The sequence below is a fragment of the Epargyreus clarus genome, unplaced genomic scaffold (assembly GCF_041222505.1).
Source record: "Epargyreus clarus isolate Ecla_fem2 unplaced genomic scaffold, WU_Ecla_fem_2.2 ptg000008l, whole genome shotgun sequence".
NCBI classification, from domain to species: Eukaryota; Metazoa; Arthropoda; class Insecta; order Lepidoptera; family Hesperiidae; genus Epargyreus; species Epargyreus clarus.
The window spans coordinates 3,618,318-3,639,205 of NW_027332216.1; the positions used below are offsets into that span (position 1 = coordinate 3,618,318).

The window sequence follows — 20,888 nt, forward strand, 5'->3', positions numbered from 1 at the left end:
CTTGCTTAAAATTTAGTTACCTACAAGCATAAAGTTGTTGTAGGTACATTAAATTACAGGCGAAAACCAAACTTGATTATAAAACATGTTTACTTCATTAGTACTTAAGTAAATGATGTTTTGGCATATCAAACTTCTGACAGTATTTGATGGGCAATTATTATTGCTAATTTAAGTCGTATAAAGCGTTATTTCTAATTAAAGCAAAATATATTTCACTAAATTGTTTTTTAATCAAATTAATAATAGTGCTGTTAAGCAAGTAGTAATAGTACTATTACAGTGGCAAAAGGTTCTTCTTCGGAAATTCGAAGTTGGACGTAGATATTTAGGGAATTTATTGACAACAATAAAAAAACCGACACTATGTAGATCATATTATTTACTAAGCGTTGATTTTACGCTTCAATCAGAGATTTTAGTGTGATAGAGACCTTCATTACAATTTATTTATCAAGACCATAGATCAAGACGATAAATAAGTAATAAGAATCACTTGATGCAAATTTATGAGCCGGAAACTGGTTTTCGATTTAATGCAAAATGAACAATCTGCAATGGTGTTTTTGTATATGTATAAGCGCATACGTTGATATAATACATACTTATTATAATGTGAAATATTACGTAGAAAAACAAGTTGGATGAGTTGGCTACAAGTCTTTCGAATGCTGTAGCACTATAGCTATTTACCTACTATTCGAATCATTCAGAAACATGGGAGTGTCCAATCATTCGCGTTGTAAGGCCATGCATGCTTCAACGTAAAATCAACATGCGGAGTGCTCATACAACCTACAAGTTCATTCTTTGGCCAGTTAATCCGCCATTCTTGTAGAGAGCGCCGCGTTTGCCGCCCATTCGAACCACAGATAAAATATTTCTCCATCCCGTGTTCCCGCGTTAAAGGTATTTTTTTAATAACCCTTAGTGATGTGAATGTTTGTTTTTTGTTCAATCGAGTGCACCGTGAATGTTATTTACAAAATAATGTGCCACTTTTTATCGTGTGCTGTTATTCGAGCTACTTAATGATAACTTGGAATGTCGTGTTGTTAATTTCCCATCGCTATCGTCATAAAAAGCTTCCAAAGGAAAAACATCGTGTCTCTTACATGCGTGATAACCATTTTAGTCACATTAAAAATATAGAGTTACTTACCGATGATTTTTTGTGATATTTAACTGCAAATACAACGTGCAAAAATAAATAAAACTTAGAGGTGACTGTTTCTAGTAAGAATAGGTATTATGAATTCATACTCATCTTGTGTTATAACATATCTGTATTAAAATATTTAATCATTTAAATATTTTAATACATACATCTCCTTGATTTTATGCGCTTATTCATTGATTCATTCAAATATTATAAAGTTCAATTAGAACACGCAAATGAATTATACAGTTATTAAATAAATAAAATTAATTCGGGCTTCATTATTTTTATGATACGGTATATTATAATACAATAATAACATTATCGAGAAAAATATTAAACAAACTATATTTTTTCTTGGACTCAAATAATTTAAATTAAAAATGCTAGCAAATGCAAATATACTCGTAAATGTTTACTTACACACACATACACACACACAAAATGTTACATCGTAGTCGTAATACCCTCGTCCTACTTGTTTAACATTTGTATAGGCACGTATTGTGATGATCACATTCTTATATGTACACACCTGTGGAATGTGTATGTGAAAACGAAATAAACAACTTTACCGTTTTTCAATAATACGGTGGTAATAAAAATAATGAAGTGTATCAGCAAAGTATAAAGTTATAAAGTACAATTTTCATATCCATAATACTAATCATAATAACTTTTACTGATTAAAACCTTAAAATATCATGGAAAAGGAACGCATAGAGCAAGTTATAATATTAAATGACTAAAATTGCTTTTCAGTTGTTATAGAAACATTAAAATTTAAGCACCTTTTAACCACATAGTTAATATAATATGCTATTTTTTTAAAATACACTTAAATTTATGCCAAAATCTGATATTTTTTGGACAATATGCAATTTCTTTCGAGTGTCTTATAGTAACAACGTCGCTTAAAATCTTAGGGAATTACAGCTCAAGATGCGCTGGGTGCTACTGGGTGCACTCGCTCTGGTGACCTTGGTCGGAGGACAGGAGACTTGTCTCTCTGGGGAGGAGGACCCCTACTTCCTCTTCGGTACAAAGACAGCGTATACCTTCTCTAACAGAGGCATTCCCACGGACCGACACCATGAAGTTCTTGGTAAGTGATATTATTGATTACTTTATCACGTAGAAAATTGAGTGGTTTTTTTTTGCTAATTTCGCAGATATACTCACACTCACATTTTTGCCTTTTTAAACTTATATTTAATTCATATCACGTAAAAAAAAACCTACATTCGATCCAATATTATAACATATTTTATGACTGTTCAACCTAAGTAGTGAAGGGATGAATGAATGATATCATTTGCCTGATTCAGGCACGTTCAACTCGTCTAAATAAAATTTTATCTAATCTGTGCCAGTAAAGCCCAGTCCCTTCCCTCAATAAACATACCTGCCTAATATTAGAGCACAGAGCACATAAAACGTTAGTAATTAAACGGAAAGCCGGACGTAAATAAAATAGACGTTAAAACCATGACACAATCAAAGGGAATGTGTATCTAGATCAATTTGTATGTAGATTACGGAAGATTTAAGAATGCATGAATGCATGTTTGAATAATGGATCCATTTGAAGACCAATGAGCGAGCCTGATGTTATGGGGTCACTTTGTCAATGGATATTTGCCACTAAGTCCAATGATAATCGAATGTTTCATCAGTTTAAATTTGACAGCATCCTATTTCTGTTTTATAGCAGAAATCGATCACAAATTTAATTCTCCCTCTTAGAATAAAAGTTAAACTATAACATCCACATTGCGCAATGTATTTCAATACTTTTCCCCGACTGCGGAGGGCAATGTTCTATATGTATTATGCATGCAAAGATAAGTAAAGATTACTCACTCCTAACAAGAAAATGTACCCAGTTTTGAGAATTGAAATAGTTGCGTAAAAAAGTTTTGCCACGTCTCCGTGCTAAAATGTCCCTAAAATATTTGAAAATATTATTTATTTATTATTTAAATTACGCAGTATTAGTTATTTATTCGTAAATTTTCTCTAAAAATGTTTTTATTTGTCAAGAATTCAAAAAAAGAACTTACTAGTAAGCCGTTTGTGGGTTCATTCAATTTCAAGGCGGCGAAGTATCTTTACTAATCTATGTATGTATGTATGTATATTTCATTCTTTGTCAAACCCCAAAGCCGAAATGACTTGATGGATTTTAACTCATCAAGCGCTTTTGGATTCGGTCCAAATGAAAGTGACATAGGCTCTATGTTTAAGCACACAATCACACAATTGAGTCACAAATGAGCATGCTTTTTAACTTTAAAAAATCTCAAAGGTATGTAAAGTCTACCAATACGCACTTAGCCAGTGCGGTGGACTATGGCCTAATCCTCATTCTGAGAGGAGACCCGTGCCCAGCAGTGGGATAATAATGGGTTTATGATGTATTTCACCTAATGTAAAGTGGTCACTGCTGTCCATTAATAAATGTAATGAACCAAAGATAGAATTATAATACTTACTATAATAACTCAGGCTAAGTAATAAGCACTAAGTTAGAAATTAGAATACTACACTGGCACATGAGAAGATAAATGCTTGGTTTATCAGTGACATTACAGGATAGAAATGAGCATGGCATAGAGTCCAACTTTGAAAATATAAAAAATACCACGGGAATAGTTGTATCAGAGAAAGTCAAAAACAGTCAAGAAATTTATCAGTGAAAAACAAACGACTATGCTAAAGGGGATGGAGGGGGGGTCACTCTACCCACTTCCCCCTTGTATTCACCCCTGTAAAATACTATTACATTCATCATCGATTTCCAGAAAGAAATTCCCAATTTTCGGGTTTTGCAATGAGAACGGTAATGTTTATTGATGCCTATACCTTCTACTATAAGGTAGGTGTCACAAATATTTCTACCAAGTTTTTTATAACTATGATTGTTGTTAACCAACAGGTTACGTCAACAACAGGATATTTTAACCCGTGTTCATGGAAATATTTAATTGTCGGACGGTAATATTTTGGAGCGCGTCCAAATTTGTCGCAACGAAAATAATGAGGCATGGTCATACGGCGCTATTTGTTGAAGGGAATTTAATGGGGTCCCTATGAAACATTTTTGAAGGCACCACAACCACATTCATGTTCTGTTCTAGTTTGAAGTGTGGTAAGGAGCAAAACTTTAGCGTGGCATTCCAATTTAGTCCTCAGAAGTACAAGCGCGTCTGACCGACCTCTGGTAGAATTTTATTCTATCTGGGATTTATTACAAATGTCCATGTTTAGTAGTGGTCATCTACCATTACGTGGGTTGCAGTCTTGTTTGCCACTTCTAGATCATAAATAAATACATAGACTTGCAAAAAGCAGACTGAAATACATAACACTGACCAAATAATGCTTATTTTACCGCATTTACCACAATTTGGTGTAATTTTCCGTAACTTGCAACACTTATCCAAATAAAAAGAAATCTTTTTTATTTATTCCATTTATGATTTACAGTATTGAATATATTCTATAATAATGGCAATTATATTTTCCAACCTTCGAAAAAAGAAGCAGTACGTATTTTTAAGTAAAGTTTTAATAAAAGCTGAGTCTATTAATACAGGTACCGTACGAATAATTTATAATTATTAATACGGTTACCATACGAATAATTTATAATTATTAATACGGGTACTGGACAAACAATTTATTATTATCCGATTCGAACCGGTAGATTTTGAGAAATCTCAAAAAAACTACAAAAAATTTTTTTTTGAAATGTTTTTTTTTTTAATAACTTTTAAACGGCTCTACCGATCGATTTTAGAAACTAAGCTCTTAACATCAAACCTAACCTAACCTAACCAATTGAATAAATGTACGAATAAATAAAAAATAATATTTAAAAAAAAAAAATAATTTGTCACATTATTTAAAGAAAAAAAAATTGAATAAATGTACGAATAAATATATTAAAAAAAAATGAATAAATGTACGAATAAATATAATTTATTAGTCCAGTACCTGTACAAATAGTCACATTGTTTAATAAATTGATTTTATTGTGTCCTTACTAGGTACTTATAAACATTAAAAATAGTGTCCAATTATCGAAGAGGTATTTAGTGTGAGCATTACAGGTCATCGGGTCAATCTGATCAATTCATACACCCCACATGTAGACATAATTTAATTATGTCTCACATGCTTGTTGAAAGCAGTAATTGCACGGTTTGCATTGTTCCCAATACGTACATATATGTATGCTTTATGTACGAAAGTAGCTCACGACAACCGTAATGAACACATGTACGAAATATGGAGACGAAATGAAAAAATAATTTTGTTTCAGTAGGTAGGTATAGTCCTGTCCCTGTAGTCCCGGGACTAGAATAGGGTTTTAGTGCGGTAAGAATTTCACATAACCCCGTGCCGCGCCCACAGCACGGGGTACCTTTTGAAGGTTTCCCCCTCGTAAACAAAAAAGAAAGGTATGCACCGAGTTACATCAAAATCATATAGCGAATTCATCAAAGCGGATATATACATGGTATAGGTAATTATACTAAGTATATGGTTGAAAAATATAAAGATAGGTTTTAATAGATACATTTTTTATAATATAGGAGTAGCAGACGAGCATGCAGTCCACCTGATGGTAAGTGGCTTCTGCAGCCCATGGACATCTGTAAACAACCCCAAATGGGATTAGATATTCCTACCTGAGGTCGACCACAGATGCACCGCTACCCCTGAGAACTAAGCTGGAACGCCTCAGATAAGCATGTCTCCCTTACCACACCCTTCAAACCAGAACATACTCGTAGCAGCGCTTAACACTGCGGTTATAATGCAGAAATAGGTGTGACGGTGGTGCCGCCGGAGTCATACCACAAATTCAACCACCTTCAACACGTAACATTTATTACATGAGTAGATTTCTAGATGTCTAATAGAAAGGTTCAAGTATACAAAAACAAAAGTACCAGTAATTTCTACCCAATTTCAATGGTTTGAGCGACCTATTATAGTCAGTAACATGATATCACAAACAAAATAAAACCACTTATTTATTATTTTTGCCTTTTATAGCCCGGATGATTCGGACTAATTTTGAAAACGACCTTGTCAATTATGAGGGTAATTTCATGCAAAAGTTGAATCGTGATAAAAATAGGCAACTATACAGCAAGGACGTAAATTACATTTTATTTGAACAGTTTTTATCTCAAAAAATATTACAAAAATATTACTAGTATCATAGTTTTTCTGAATTCGAATGTTACTGCCAACATCTGGAGTACCTACCTACTATAGAAAAGTCACAGCTACTTGTAACAAAAAGTAGTTCTTGCATTTTGGTAGAAAGTAGTGAATACCTACTTACGAATTATGCTGGAGGTGCGCCTTTAGCGGCTAACGACTAATGACGACAAATGGTTCCCGTGAATCATTGGTGAGAATTAATGATCTTTTGTCATGATTTACTTTGTTGTGATTGACAGTGGAAAGCGTGGAAGACTTTCCAACTGGAAATACATACGTTATTGTGAAATGCAATAAGCATTATGGATGGATAGGAGGCGTACTTATCAGAGGCATTACAGCTTAGTCCTCAAGGGTAGCAGTACATCTGTGGTCGACCTCAGGTACGAATCTTATCTGGAGTTGATTACAGATGTCCATGGGCGGCAGTAGCCATCTACCATCAGATGGACTACATGTTCGTCTGCAATTCCTATATTATAAAAACACTTAGGTACCATCGACTGGATGGTATGCTCGCTTGCTGCTTCTTTACTATAAAAAGTGTCCATAACTAAACCACTGAATATTGGATCTCTAATGACTGAAAGGGACCCTATAAACTGTTTAACAGGCATATAAAACCTTTCTACTGTAAACAGTATAGGCAGCTTATCATGTGTGCATAATCGATAGATATAGGTCACAACACAACATATACTAGATTTGTTCTGTGCCTAGACAGATATTGGTTTTCTATTATAAAATTGTTTGAATGATTTCTGATAGATGAGAATATTGTACTTGTGGTTGGAGGAATCTTCATCTTCCACTCCAATGGCATGTTCTGGTTTGAACGGTATGTTATGGGAGGAACACTCACACGGAGTATTTCAACTTAGTCCTTAGGGATAGGTATTTGAAACCGACCTCCGATATGATTTGTTGTTGATGGCAGTTTTCTATGCATAGTAGCGACCAACCACATTCAGATGTAATGTATGCTCGTATGGCTTAATACTTCTCATTCTGAGAGGAGACCCCTGCCCAGCAGCGGGACTGTAATGGATTCACTACGTATGCTCGTTTATAATTCAAAATCTCTCAATTTCAAAATAATAAAAAAAATGTGAGCCGTCACGGGACGCCTGGCAGATGTGAAACATCGACATTATTTTGTAAAAGTAATATGCAGAAAAGAACATATTGTGATAGGAACTAATTATGTCATAATGATAAAATAAAATATTAAGATTTTTTTCCAGATAACGATGACTATTTATTGAATAAACATTTATTTTTATTAAATACAAAAATTTACTAATTTCGCACAGTCGATTGCGCATGGCGACGCGTCGCCACACCGTACACACTACTGCATATAGACTCTATATATATACCATCGTATAGCGTGGCGACGCGTCGTCACGGCATGCGTCGCCACGCCAGAAATCGGTTTTACGTACGGCTATAGATGTTTCACATCAAAATTCAATTGAAAACACACGGAAAGCAGGTTAGTTGTATATAATAGAATTACGACGAACGGAAATAATTAAAACGAATCAATAAGCAAGGAATGCGTTACCAAATTTCTCGTATTATAATAAACAAACGGCGACTCACGTAGCGGGGCGGTACTATACCGGTCTGACGCGCAGAGGGTTCTGGGTTCGACCTCCAGCCAAAGAGATATTTATGGGGTGTATATAGATTTTTGGGTCTGGGTGTTCGTGTATTCGTCTTTGTGTGTGTCCCTGTTCATGACACCCATAACACTGGAAATCTTAGTGTGAGTGGAGTAAGCATAGAAAACGTCTAATATTACTTTTATCTACTGAAATCTATAACGAATAAAAAAACACGAGTAAAAAGCAGTAAAATTGATTTTTTCCTATTTATGACTCAGAAGGTGGCCTGATATTTGCAGTTAATGCAAAATTAATTTATTGAAACATAATATAAAGGATTTTCAAATATGCCACATGCATTTTAGGTCTATTTTTGAGTGTAAACCTGAAGACAGAGATTTACTGCCTATGACGTCGCGCTTCATAAAGACGAAGTATTAGCGATTTGAAGACATTAGTGACGGATTTACTTAAACTATGTGAAAATACCTGATCTTACCGTTACTTTGTACGAGAAACTTTGTACACATTATTCGAAGTAGATACCTAATGTCACGATAAGAATATGCTTTAGATATTGGAAATTAATTATTTAGTATCAATTCATTGTAAGCTCAACAAAAGAAAAATCTTAAGTAAGTATATATAAAATTCTCGTGTCACAATGTTAGTTACCGTACTCCTCCGAAACGGCTTTACCGATTTTCACCAAATTTAATATGCATATTCAGTAGGTCTAAGAATCGGCTACTATCTATTTTTCATAGTGATAAGGGTTGTTAACATTTTTTTATTCATATGGCTACACAACGTTTGCCGGGTCAGCTAATAATCTCTATAATTATGTGTCAATAGGTACCTCATAGATTAGTAAAGATACTTCACCGCCTTGAAATTGAATGAAGCCACAAACGGCTTATTTTAGTAAGTTCTTTTTTTGAATTCTTGACAAATAAAAACATTTTTAGAGAAAATTTACGAATAAATAACTAATTCCGCGTAATTTACGTAATAAATAAATAATTATTTCAAATATTTTAGGGACATTTTAGCATGGGGACGTGGCAAAACTTTTTTACGCAACTATTTCAATTCTCAAAACTGGGTACATTTTCTTGTTAGGAGTGAGTAATCTTTACTAATCTATGAGGTACCTACGAATATATAAGGTCAAAAAAGTGCACCTTGTATTTACTTTTGAATACAAAACGATAATTGTATTGAACTTTACCCTCAAACAAAACTTCAAGTCAATACTAGATAACTAATGGATCAGTATCATCATAAAAAGATTTATCTTATAAGCTCCCGCTCTAATTCTCCCGCGTCCGAGGGGCCTACTACCATCTCTTAAAATAATATTAGTTTCATCATACATTGAAAGTTCATACCACGACGATGGGACCATCAGTTTTAGTACTTTTAGATTAATTACAGTTTTCATCATCAACCCATTAACATCCCACTGCTGGGCACGGGTCTCCTCTCATAATGAGAAGGATTAGGCCATAGTCCACCGCGCTGGCCAAGTGCGTATTGGTAGACTTCTCATACCTTTGAGATTATTTTTTTTTATAAATCTCTCAGGTATGCAGGTTTCCTCACGATGTTTTCCTTCACCGTTTAGCAAGTGATAATTAATTTCTAATACGCACATAACTTTGAAAAATCAGAGGTGCGTGCTTGGGATTTGAACCTCGGACCCCTCGATCGAGAGGACGAGTTTCTTAACCACTAGACTATCACAATTACAGTTTTATTAATAGGCAATATGATATCTTCGATGGTGATGGCTGCACTGATTATCACGATCGCTTGATCATTAAACGTGGATTAGGTTCCAAAATTCGAAAATATAGATATTTAACTAGCTGACCCGGGAAACTTTGTGTTGCCATATAAATAAAAAAATGTTAAGGGTGAACAACCCTTATCACTTAGGGGTATAAAAAATAGATAGTAGCCGATTCTCAGACCTAGTGAGTATGCATACAAAATTTGGTGAAATTTGGTAAAGCCGTTTCGGAGGAGTACAGTAACTAACATTGTGACACGAAAATTTTATATATAAGATTAAGATTATGTTCTACATGTTTCCGTGAGTGAACTATTGTTGTTCCCCAGGTTGCCAACCCGCCGCAATATGGCTCCTCAGTCGCCACGGGTCTCACAACCCTGAGGCAGACGAGATACCAAATCTGCAGAAACTCGTAGACTTCAAGAACAACATCATCAGCAACTACAGAAATGGCAACTTCAGGAACACTAATGTGAGTAACAATTTGTCTTCCTATCTGTATATCAGGTGGACTGCATGTTCATTCGACAATGGTAAGCGGTACTGCCCCCCATGGATATCTGTAATCACATCTCTGTAGAAAGAAGGTTCTATGTGAAATATTGTCTGACTGAAACCTCAGTATCTGCCACTTACAAACAAAAAACATCTTCAGCAAAAGCTTCGCTTAGATCAAAATGGACCGAAGTTTTGGCCGAAGCAGAAGATTCTAGCAAGCGTCATAAACGATCTGTCACGAACTTGCGTGTTCCAAAATACTACCTGCCTTTCATAGATAGCCATCATGATATCACGTGATCGTAATTCTTGGTTACGCATCGATAGCATCCACTTAATTTGAAACATAATAATATATGTGACATCCTCAACACGGAAAATGCCTTCATAGATTTATAGCTATATAGGTAGGTATTTATAGCTTAATAACCTATTAAGTATCCAAGCCCAAACTTATTAAACGAAACACGTTTTGACTGCAAGGCTCTTCTGGTTACTACGAATTGTTTGTTTACCGTGTGGTCATATGAATGGAATGCTATGTGTTTATTGTAAGTACAGTTACGTTCTTTTTTTAATGTTGAAGAAGCATGCATCCGCCTAATTGTAAGCTGTAGTTGTCGCATGTGGACCTCTATAATCAACTAAACACAGATACGAAATAATGAAAAGTATCGAACAATACAAAGTATGGTATAATTGTAAAATATGAAATAATAAGAAGGAATTGCCACGCGTGCGGATAGACACACGTACGGGTGTAGACCTGCGTGACCGGAGTTAGCAGATTGAACATTCGTATAAAAATCCTGTCTGTTTTGAAATGAGAAATGCTATTAAGACTTTAGTTATCAAACAAAACGTACAGCAATCAGAATGACCTTGATCAATATCAGAAATACCATTAATGAGTCAAGTATCAGTAACTATCCCATTATAGTCGTAGTCTGCGTGTAATGCGTGTAGTAAGTGTTCTTCTTAGTGTAGTCGTGGAAAAAAAAACCGACCACATATTTTGACGATTCACAAGAAGGTGGTTCACCACCCTTTGTGGTTCGACTCCGGCGGCACCATCGCCACACCTATTTCTACCTAATAACAGCAGTGTTAGGCGCTGCTGTGTTCCGGTTTGAAGGGTGTGGTAAGGGAGACAGACTTTTCCGAGGCGTTCCAGCTTAGTCCTCTGGGGTAGCGGCGCATCTGTGGCCGACCTCAGGTGGGTGTATCTAATCCTATCTAGGGTTGATTACAGATGTCCATGGGTGGCAGTAGCCACCTACCATCCGGTGGACTGCATGCTCATCTGCTACTATTATATTATAAAATAAAAATCACTAGAAATCAATCGTTCTTTGGCAACCAAACATTGGATAGATCGACTATTAACAACGGCGTTAATGACGGCGACCGTGTGGATGACTAACTAGCCTAAACAGCATGAAAGACTCAGTGTATTGCGTGACTCATAGGCATTATTCGCTAATTTAACACTGGCCTTGCCACCTTGAACATCAATGGTTCTAGTTCAATTTATTGCATTGCTTTATGGCACATTCATTATGTTTATTACTGCATGCGGACTCTATGCTGTTTAAGCTACTTATATTTATTTAAAAAAAAAAACACCAGTCACTTGCAGTGGTATAGTTGGTTTGAAAACCAACCAAAAAATATATAAGATGTCTTTTCATAATAATTGGGCAAGTGCGAACCGCACCCGCCCAAATTTTTATTTATTTTTTATTTTTATATTTGTTATCAAAGCTGCCAAAAATACAAGCATTGTCAAAATTATTTTCATCCACCTATTACCGTTCGATAGAAAAAGTGAAATTCGCCGAAAAATAGTGGGCTCCGTTAAGGCTACCCCCATTTATTTTCAAGTGTCTATCTAAACGGCTCAAGAGATAAAGCCCTATGATAGACGGACAAACAGCAGAGGCTTAGTTTTTACTTTTTGGGTACGGAACCCTATAAAAGCCGTGCATGAAGAAATGTATGTTAGGTTGCTAAGTACAAATACCCACACATTTCTTGAATAATGTGTAGTGGCCTTATTATTAATGAGTAAAATCACCTTATAGCAACGGATCTGCACCTCCGACCTGAACCTCTTGGAGCGATGGGAGTGGAACTCGCGCCTGAACGCCACCTTCGCTGGCGACCTCACCAGTGACGGGTACATCTCCACGCAGCAGCTGGCGCAGGCCTGGAAGCAACGGTACCCTGGACTGATGACCGAAAATAAGTATGACTTCTTGGTAAGTGTGAAGAAATTAAAAACGATTGTATGAATATTTTAAAGAGTAGGAAGGGAGTGAGGCAAAGATAAAGAAAAAAATAACATTTCAGTAAGACCCTAGAAACAACCTCATCGTGTTCATCTACTTCTTTTCGATCAATTAATTGATCTTGTAATCCGCCTGAACCACTCTATTCAAATCAGAATTCAATTATTTCTCCACCACCCTACTTCCCTTATGGTTGTATTATGGAAGGTATTGCTGTATATAATTTATATTTTATCATTCTTATATATCTTCCATACGCTTTGCAAGGAAGATAGTAGATAGATACAGTAATGAGCGATTATCTATACGCACTGAGTGAGTCAGGCAAATTCCAGCCCTAGAATTCCAGCCGTAGATATATTCTTGTTATGTCCCAAAATATTACGTTTCATTTTTGATGACATTATAGTTTTGTTAATTTAAATTTATGATTGAGTTCAATTTATTTCTAATTGCAGTTTAAATATGTAAACGACCGCCGATCAGAAACATCGTACAGAGCCTTTACTGAAGGGCTGTTCAGGGAACAAGCTGAAACCTACGACGTTCGTAAGGAAAATGACGAAAACAAGTTGAGGGTAAGAAAGGAAATAAAATTGTATTAAATACTAATATGTTATTTTAAATAAGAAAAATGCACGGCCATGAGTATGTAGGTACACTTGGGAATTCGTGTGTGTATATGCATTATTAGCTTTGTTTTTGTTCACTGCTACCCCAGAAATAGGGGAGGCCTAGTGAGACAGGCCTATTCCACCATAATGCTTTACTGCGTATTGGTAGAAAGAGTACAAGTTAGAAGTTCGAAGTTAGAAGTTTCGATGGTGGTAGAACCCTTTGTGGTTCGACTCCGGCGGCACCACCGCCACACCTATTTCTACCTAATAACAGCAGTTTTAGGCGCTGCTGTGTTCCGGTTTGAAGGGTGTGGTAAGGGAGACAGACTTTTCCGAGGCGTTCCAGCTTAGTCCTCAGGGGTAGCGGCGCATCCGTGGCCGACCTCAGGTAGGAATATCTAATCCTATCTGGGGTTGATTACAGATGTCCATGGGCGGCAGTAGCCACTTACCATCAGGTGGACTGCATGCTCGTCTGCTACTCTTATATTATAAAAAAAAGAGTTAGTGGCTCACGCATATCGGATTAACTCAAACCACTTAATAGGTCTCCGACAAGGTTTATCAGCTTACAAGGTTGTTGTACCCATGCAAAATTTCATCTAAAAAACTAAAACTATTGATATTATGCCGAATTACTGGTCATCAATTAAATAAACATTTAGTAAATCACGTTAATTTGTTTATTTATAAGGAAACAGGTTTCAAAGGTATATTTGTGTAATCTATTACGGCGTCATCCATTATGCAAGAAAGGAAAAGTACTTAACTAATCTAGTTTATAGAAACTTGTACCAGTCTTGATATTGCTATTTAGATTAGTACCATATATCGTAAGTGTCTATTTACACGTACCACAACCACACCACACGGCAGCGGCAATATTTAAAGATGCCGTGGTTACGTTTGAGTAACATCGTGGCAGCTTCTTGTACGTGCGTTGTGGTTAGTTGGTTCGTTGGTTACTCCAAAAGTATGTCTTTATAATAAAGTGACAAAACCCTAATACGCGGTGGTAGATCATGGTAGTGTTGTGGGCAATATAAGACGCGCTCTACACTCACAACCCCACACTAGTATTCCCTGTATCGTGGGTGCCATGGACACACACAGATACAAATACACAAACACCCAGACCCAGAAACAGAAACCTAAATTCATCATTTATATTTCTATCTGGCCGGGGATCGAACCTGGGACCCTCTGCGCGTCAGACCGGTATGGTAACGGCTCCGCCACGCGGGTCATGTCGTCCACACTGTTGATTTTAACGGCAAAATGAGCTCTATGTTACGAATTTTCATACAAATTTGCTTACGTGGGATTAAGCACTAAAGAAAGACAAAAACAAAAACGATTTTATGTTTTTGTGTCACGCGAATAACCTTAGTTTAATTTTAGCAACTGACTTAATTACCTACTTTTTGAAAATACAGAGAGATACTACGTCTATTTAATTCCTTCTTCGCTTCGTATTTATACTACAGGTACGTACTTAGATACGTACTTTGGCCTTAACAACTTTTTGCAAGAGTTACCCATAACAAGAAATTATAAAAAGAATCAGACACATCATCAACCCATTAACGTCCCACTGCTGGGCACGGGTCTCCTTTCATAATGAGAAGGATTAGGCCATAGTCCACCGCGCTGGCCAAGGGCGTATTTGTAGACTTCACATACCTTTGAGATTTTTTTTTTATAAATCTCTCAGGTATGCAGGTTTCGTCACGATGTTTTCCTTCACCGTTTAGCAAGTGATAATTAATTTCTAATACGAACATAACTTTGAAAAATCAGAGGTGCGTGCCTGGGATTTGAACCTCGGAGCTGTCACTGCCATCCTAGAATCAGACACACTATCTTTAATATAGGATTATTTTTTACATTTATATTATCTTAATTTAAAAGGAAAATAACGACTTTATGTACTTATTGTATTTTATTCCAGCCCTATAAATTTTGCCCAGCGTGGCAAAAAGACGTTGAGGAAAACAATGACACGTTGGGTCAAGTGCGTACTTTTGAATCTAAGCAGGAATATAAAGAGGTTAGTATTTGTAGATGTTTATAAGGCAGAAGTAGCAAGCGTGCATACTCGCTTGCTACTTCAATCCTTGGGGGTTACTACCACCTCTTAAAACAATATTATTTTAAGCATACATTGAAATTTCGTACCACGACCTGTTTTGAGGAGATCGTGGTACGAAACAAAATAATGTTGATGCAATATTATTGAAATAAAACTTTCCTGAACTATGATGGTTTTAAAAGATGGTGGCAGGCCCCCTGATAATGGTGGACTGCTTGCTCGTTGCGGTTGTCAACTGTCCAGTTGCCCTAGGACATCTGTAACCATCTGTAATTTAAATTTTCTATCTAAAGCTGATCACAGATGCTTTGCCACTCCTCAGAACTAAGATAGTTAAAGAACCGAATGGAATCCTCAGGACTGGCAATGCATCTGTGATCTACTTGAGGTCGAACCTGTTATATTTGGAGTTAATTATAGTTATCCAGCAGTGGACTGCGTACTCTTTTCCTTCATGAATATTGTAAAAAAGGATAGTTGACTTGATATTATACCCGTCCCCGTTTATATTTCTAACTTTTATAAAAAATTAAGAAGCGTAGAAACACTTTCTAACTCAGTTGTGTTATGTAAGCTCTTGAGTTAAAAACTACCTAATTAGCTAATTAGTCCCACTTTAGTATATTAATTAATAAATGCATATTTGTATTGTCTTTCTCTCATAATGATGCACAATTAGTATTTAACTAGCTGTGCATTTAACATAAGACGTTTATACTTATGTATTTTAAAAATACGTTATATTTGTATACTCAAGTGTTAAGTCACGCGTGAAATATAATAAGGTCATATTCGTTCTAGACTTCTAGTTGCCTAGAGGACTAAGTAGCACACTTCAACCTTCATATATCTCCTCCTTATTTTAGTACATACAAAATTGCTATTTAGACAAAAATGTATCAAGCAAAAAGCTAGACTTTTTTGCTGATATAGATAGAGATAGAGATGATTCATTGACACAAGTCGATCATTTATTTTTGGAGTATTTTTATCACCAAATGAAGCTCGCAATTACTTCAATACAAGTTTTAATACTTAACTTACTTTGTCATAAAACCTTTTTCTCGAACGCCACCATCAGATTTTGCAAGTTTATTCAGTACTTAAGCAATAATAATTTAGATTTTAATTTAATTTTATTCTTCACATCCAGATGATAACCAACATCTCCCTTCGACTGGGTTTCAACTACGACATCAACAAGGAAATGGTTGAGAACATGTACGACATGTGCCGCTACAACAAAGCGTGGAATATCGCACAGATCTCCCCCTGGTGTGCTGTAAGTTATTAACCATTTTGAATTTCAAACTGAGGGTCTTAGCAGACATGCAGACTTTCAGAATTAGCGATGCTGTATCGCAAATAAATCGAAATCTTTGCAGAGCGATGCTAAAACTAGCATGTTTTTGTTGTTTACGAGGGGGAAACCTTCAGAAGGTACCCTATACCGTGGGAGCGACACGGGGTTATGTGGGATTCTTACCGCACTAAACCGCCCCGGTGGCCGTCCTCGGCGTTGCGTAGAGAACTCCGGGATCTCTCTTAGCGCGTTGCCCCGTCGGGCTCCGCCCAGGTGAGCTTGACGCTCGCCACACCGTCTGATGCACACAACGGTATGCGACCACACATACCGTCGTCCTTCCCGGGGTCGCTGGCCGGGCGGTTTGAGCTCCCACTCTCGCCGCCCGCAACCCCGGAAGCCCCCTTTTAGTCGCCTCTTACGACAGGCAGGGGGATCCCGTAGCCTTATTCTGGAACTACAGGGACAAGCATGTCTGCCTAATGGGCCCTTTAAGGAGTCTAATATATTGATATAAGGATACGAAGAAACAATATTGGTTTTTTGGATTTGGATGTCAAGAGAAAGGGTTCTTAAAGAATAAAATAAAAACCATTAATTATTCAGACAAGTTAAAACCTCCAATTAATACTCACTGCTTTACTATATGTTTTCAGGTGTTCACTAAAGAAGATCTAAAACGCCTGGAATATGCGGAGGATTTGGAAACCTACTACAAATACGGTTACGGGAACCCTATGAACCAGAAAGTATCTTGCGCAGGCGTCAAGGATATGATGGACTTCTTCAAAATACATGTTGACAACGGTAATTATTTAACTTCTCTTGTTAGTTTGTATGTACACTCTAGCGGCTTAAGGGGGGGGGAGGGGAAGGGGGCAGTCCGCCCCAGGTTTCCGATCCTGGGGGGCCTCCAAACACAGTCGCAAAAAAATGTAGTCGTTCTGACTACCTTTTTTTGCAAACAATCTATGAAATGTGTATCACTCTGTTTCACTCTCTCTCACTCTGTTTGCAAAAAAATGTAGTCGTTCTGACTACCTTTTTTTGCAAACAATCTATGAAATGTGTATCACTCAGCGAAAAAAATTCTATTACACATTTGTAATTTTGTAAAATCAAATAAACTTTTTACAATTTTGGGGGCCTCTATTCCACTGTCCGTCCCGGGCCGCCGACTACCTTATTCCGCCACTATGTACGTGAGGGTCAAATCTTGCAACTGAATTTTAAACCAACTCCAAATTACATTCTATTCACGAATATATCATAAACGACACAATGTGTTGCCGCTCTTTACTATCTACCACTACTATCCCCCTCCATCTCTCGCTTTCCCTCTACGTGAAATTAAATAAAATGTACTTTCACATTCCACTCTCATTCATAGGTTTTTTGGTTTGAGTCGAAGAATTCTGAGTTTATATTCCTGCTTGACGTAAACAGCATATACTTATCATTGTTCGCCAAATTCTTCGGCCAATTGTAGTATCGACACAAGTATCTTAAAGTTGAATTACGTAAAACCACAAATGCTCTCACAAATTACATCAAAGCGACATGTTAATTTCAATTTCAACCCCTCTTCCAGCTACTCCCCAGCAGCCGAAAGCGCAGATCCACCTGACCGAGGCCCCGACGCTACTGCTGACACTGGCCGCCCTCAACGCTCGCAGGGACTCCGCCCCGCTGACGGGCGACAACTACCACACGAACTTCGTACAGAACCGCAAGTGGGCTAACTCCGCAATGGCGCCGTTCAACGGGAACTTGGCCGCTATTTTGTATAAGTGAGTATTCTTCATTTTTTTGCCCAAAATTTGACAATCTATCTTGACTGATACAATACAAAATAGGTTTTTTATGTTTGTCTTTTATGTTATGCTCATATTAAGTTGTACTTTAAGCATAAAATAAAAATGTGATTTGCGATTCACTGCTCTAATTAAAGATCTATTTCTACCCCCCAGATGCACACCAAACGGCAACTTCCAAGTGAAAGAAGAGCATCAAGTTCTATTCTTAGAGAACGAGCGCCCTCTATACTTAGAGGGTTGTCGCGTCGGACTTTGCGACTGGTCGTACGTCAAACAACGTATGGGGGTAGTCGCAGATAACTGCAATATGGAATTCTGCAACTCTGCGACTAAAATTAATGGTTTACTGAGTCTCTCTGTCGTATTAGTCGTGTTTAGTAGGTTTTTGTTGTAAAAGTAGGACGACGTAACAATGTAGTACCAATGACGTCATTTGACAAGTAGTATTATTTGTAAACTTAAACGGATGTCAGATCTGCGCTTGAACTACCGCCGCAATTAAAAATTAAAAGTATAACACTATGGTATTACTATGGCGCGAAACTAGACAGTTATCATTTGTTTGATGGTAAAAGTTTAGTGTTTTGTATTAAAAACTTGCAATTACGCTGTGAACATTTAAAATGTTTGGTTTTTAAGTAATATTTTCAATAATATGGTACACATTAAAATAATTTATTACATGTGACATCTGTAACCATAATAACTAATAAGAGACGTTGGTAAGCAACCTCTTATTATTCCTTTCATAGAAAATTACTTACTTTTGACGTTTTTTAACAACAATGAATCAGTAAAAACAAGATGCTTAAAGTAACAGTCTGATATGCCTAAAAAGGACAAATAACTTAGCTGGGCATTGTATAACATGATTAAAGTAATAACATGGTTATAACTATGGAGATAATGAAACGCCAGTCCCAAGAAAACATTGGCAGTAATTTTATAGACTTATTTCCAATAATTCGCATTTTTTTTTAAATATTTAAAGTTCGTGGAAGATTTGAAAGTAGTTTAATGTATAAGTTGTTTTTATTTCTGTTTCTTTTTTAATTGTTTGGGAGGATTTTTTATGTTTACCCCTCTACATGCCTTTTTATATAAAAAAAATTAACTACCCACCTTTGGTTAAATATGTTTACGGCAGTTTACCGTGTGATCATTAGCGTTATTGAGTTAATTTCTAATTTTTATTGTTAATGTTAATTAATACATTATATATATATAATCCTGTAAGGAATTTCAGTATAAGAATAACGTGTCGATCTAACTTTAATTGTATTGATTATGTAATTAAAATCTCTACTTTTTGCTAACAAACCAAAAATACTTTTTAAAAACAACTTACAAAACATTCAATATTATTTAGAGACAAATATTAGAGACAGAAAATATTTTGTGTAATGTTTACCTGAATTATGTACAAATAAAAATATATATAACAAGTATGTACGGGTAACAAATATGTATTTGTGTGTGAATTATAAACAATGCATTACCTGCTTTAAGAGTGAGAACTTATGGAGCGACTTTCAACTGACTATATACGCTGACGGACGCGGAACAACTGTTTTATCTCAAAACCTCTGCAGTTTTGTGCGGTTATGTAGCCGCCGCGGTTACGGAAGCGCCCGCTAACCCGACGGAACATCATCACGAAACCGGGAATGAGATCGGTATGAGCTACCCGCAGATACATAGAAAACCGCAGACAAATGCACGAAAATTTTACGAAAAGCCTACATTTTTTCATATATCTCGAATATTGAGATTCGGCGTCACACAGGCGAAACGGCTAAAACGCTCCATAAGTTCTACGCCTCGCATTTTTAAATACTTGAAATATTATACCTGAAAAGTAGCACCATCTGTCTTCTCGTAGATGTCATAGGAGGCGAGTAGGCGACTAAGATAAAATCCAGGAGCTAAGCAGTAGAATTAATCGTAATATGATACTATAAAGTAATCACTACACTAAGTTTTTCTTTACCTACTTGTCTTATTTTGAACTACATATTGACAGATTTAGTAATGGAAAATCATTATTTAGGCGCACAGCAGTGCATTCACCAAGTTCGGTGATATTATTTACCTATGATTATTATGATATCAAAATAAAATTAGGAGATACGTTATGGATAAAAGATAAAAAGATAGAACCTAAAGACAAAATAAGACACGTAAAAAAACCAGACTAGATATTCTGTGTTACACTAACTTGTTGTTTTCGCACTAATTTATGTTCACGTTTTCAATATTCTATTATTGTTGTAAGTTGCACCCAACTGTGTTGTGAATTGTAGATAAACTTAATAAATTGTTGTACTGAAGTTTCATATTTATTCTACCTTCAACCTCCAATACTTTTTGAATAAGAGAACGCATTTCAATATATATATATTCAATATATATATATATATATATATATATATATATATATATATATATATATATATATATAT

General features: G+C 36.1%; 1 protein-coding gene across 2 annotated transcripts; it reads left to right on the forward strand.

Moving 5' to 3' along the window:
• Positions 1–720: 720 nt before the first annotated feature.
• Positions 721–19,007, forward strand: LOC140744162 (multiple inositol polyphosphate phosphatase 1). 2 transcript variants are annotated; one of them, XM_073075646.1, is made up of 10 exons: positions 721–909; positions 2,086–2,264; positions 10,135–10,280; positions 12,391–12,567; positions 13,056–13,175; positions 15,166–15,264; positions 16,460–16,588; positions 17,266–17,416; positions 18,201–18,399; positions 18,580–19,007. In XM_073075646.1, the coding sequence occupies exons 2-10, from the start codon at positions 2,102–2,104 to the stop codon at positions 18,818–18,820; spliced, it is 1,425 nt and encodes a 474-aa protein (XP_072931747.1). In that variant the 5' UTR covers positions 721–909; positions 2,086–2,101; the 3' UTR covers positions 18,821–19,007. The 2 variants fall into 2 exon arrangements, with proteins under 2 accessions (XP_072931747.1, XP_072931748.1); XM_073075647.1 differs by having other exon boundaries at positions 2,096–2,264.
• The last annotated feature ends 1,881 nt before the right edge of the window (positions 19,008–20,888 follow it).

Bases quoted from the DNA above. Each gene is read 5' to 3' on its own strand.
- LOC140744162 (XM_073075646.1), top strand. From the start codon at position 2,102: ATGCGCTGGGTGCTACTGGGTGCACTCGCTCTGGTGACCTTGGTCGGA. The intron at 13,176-15,165 runs GTAAGAAAGGAA...ATTTTATTCCAG, and splicing joins ATGACGAAAACAAGTTGAGG to CCCTATAAATTTTGCCCAGC. The intron at 17,417-18,200 runs GTAATTATTTAA...CCCCTCTTCCAG, and splicing joins CAAAATACATGTTGACAACG to CTACTCCCCAGCAGCCGAAA.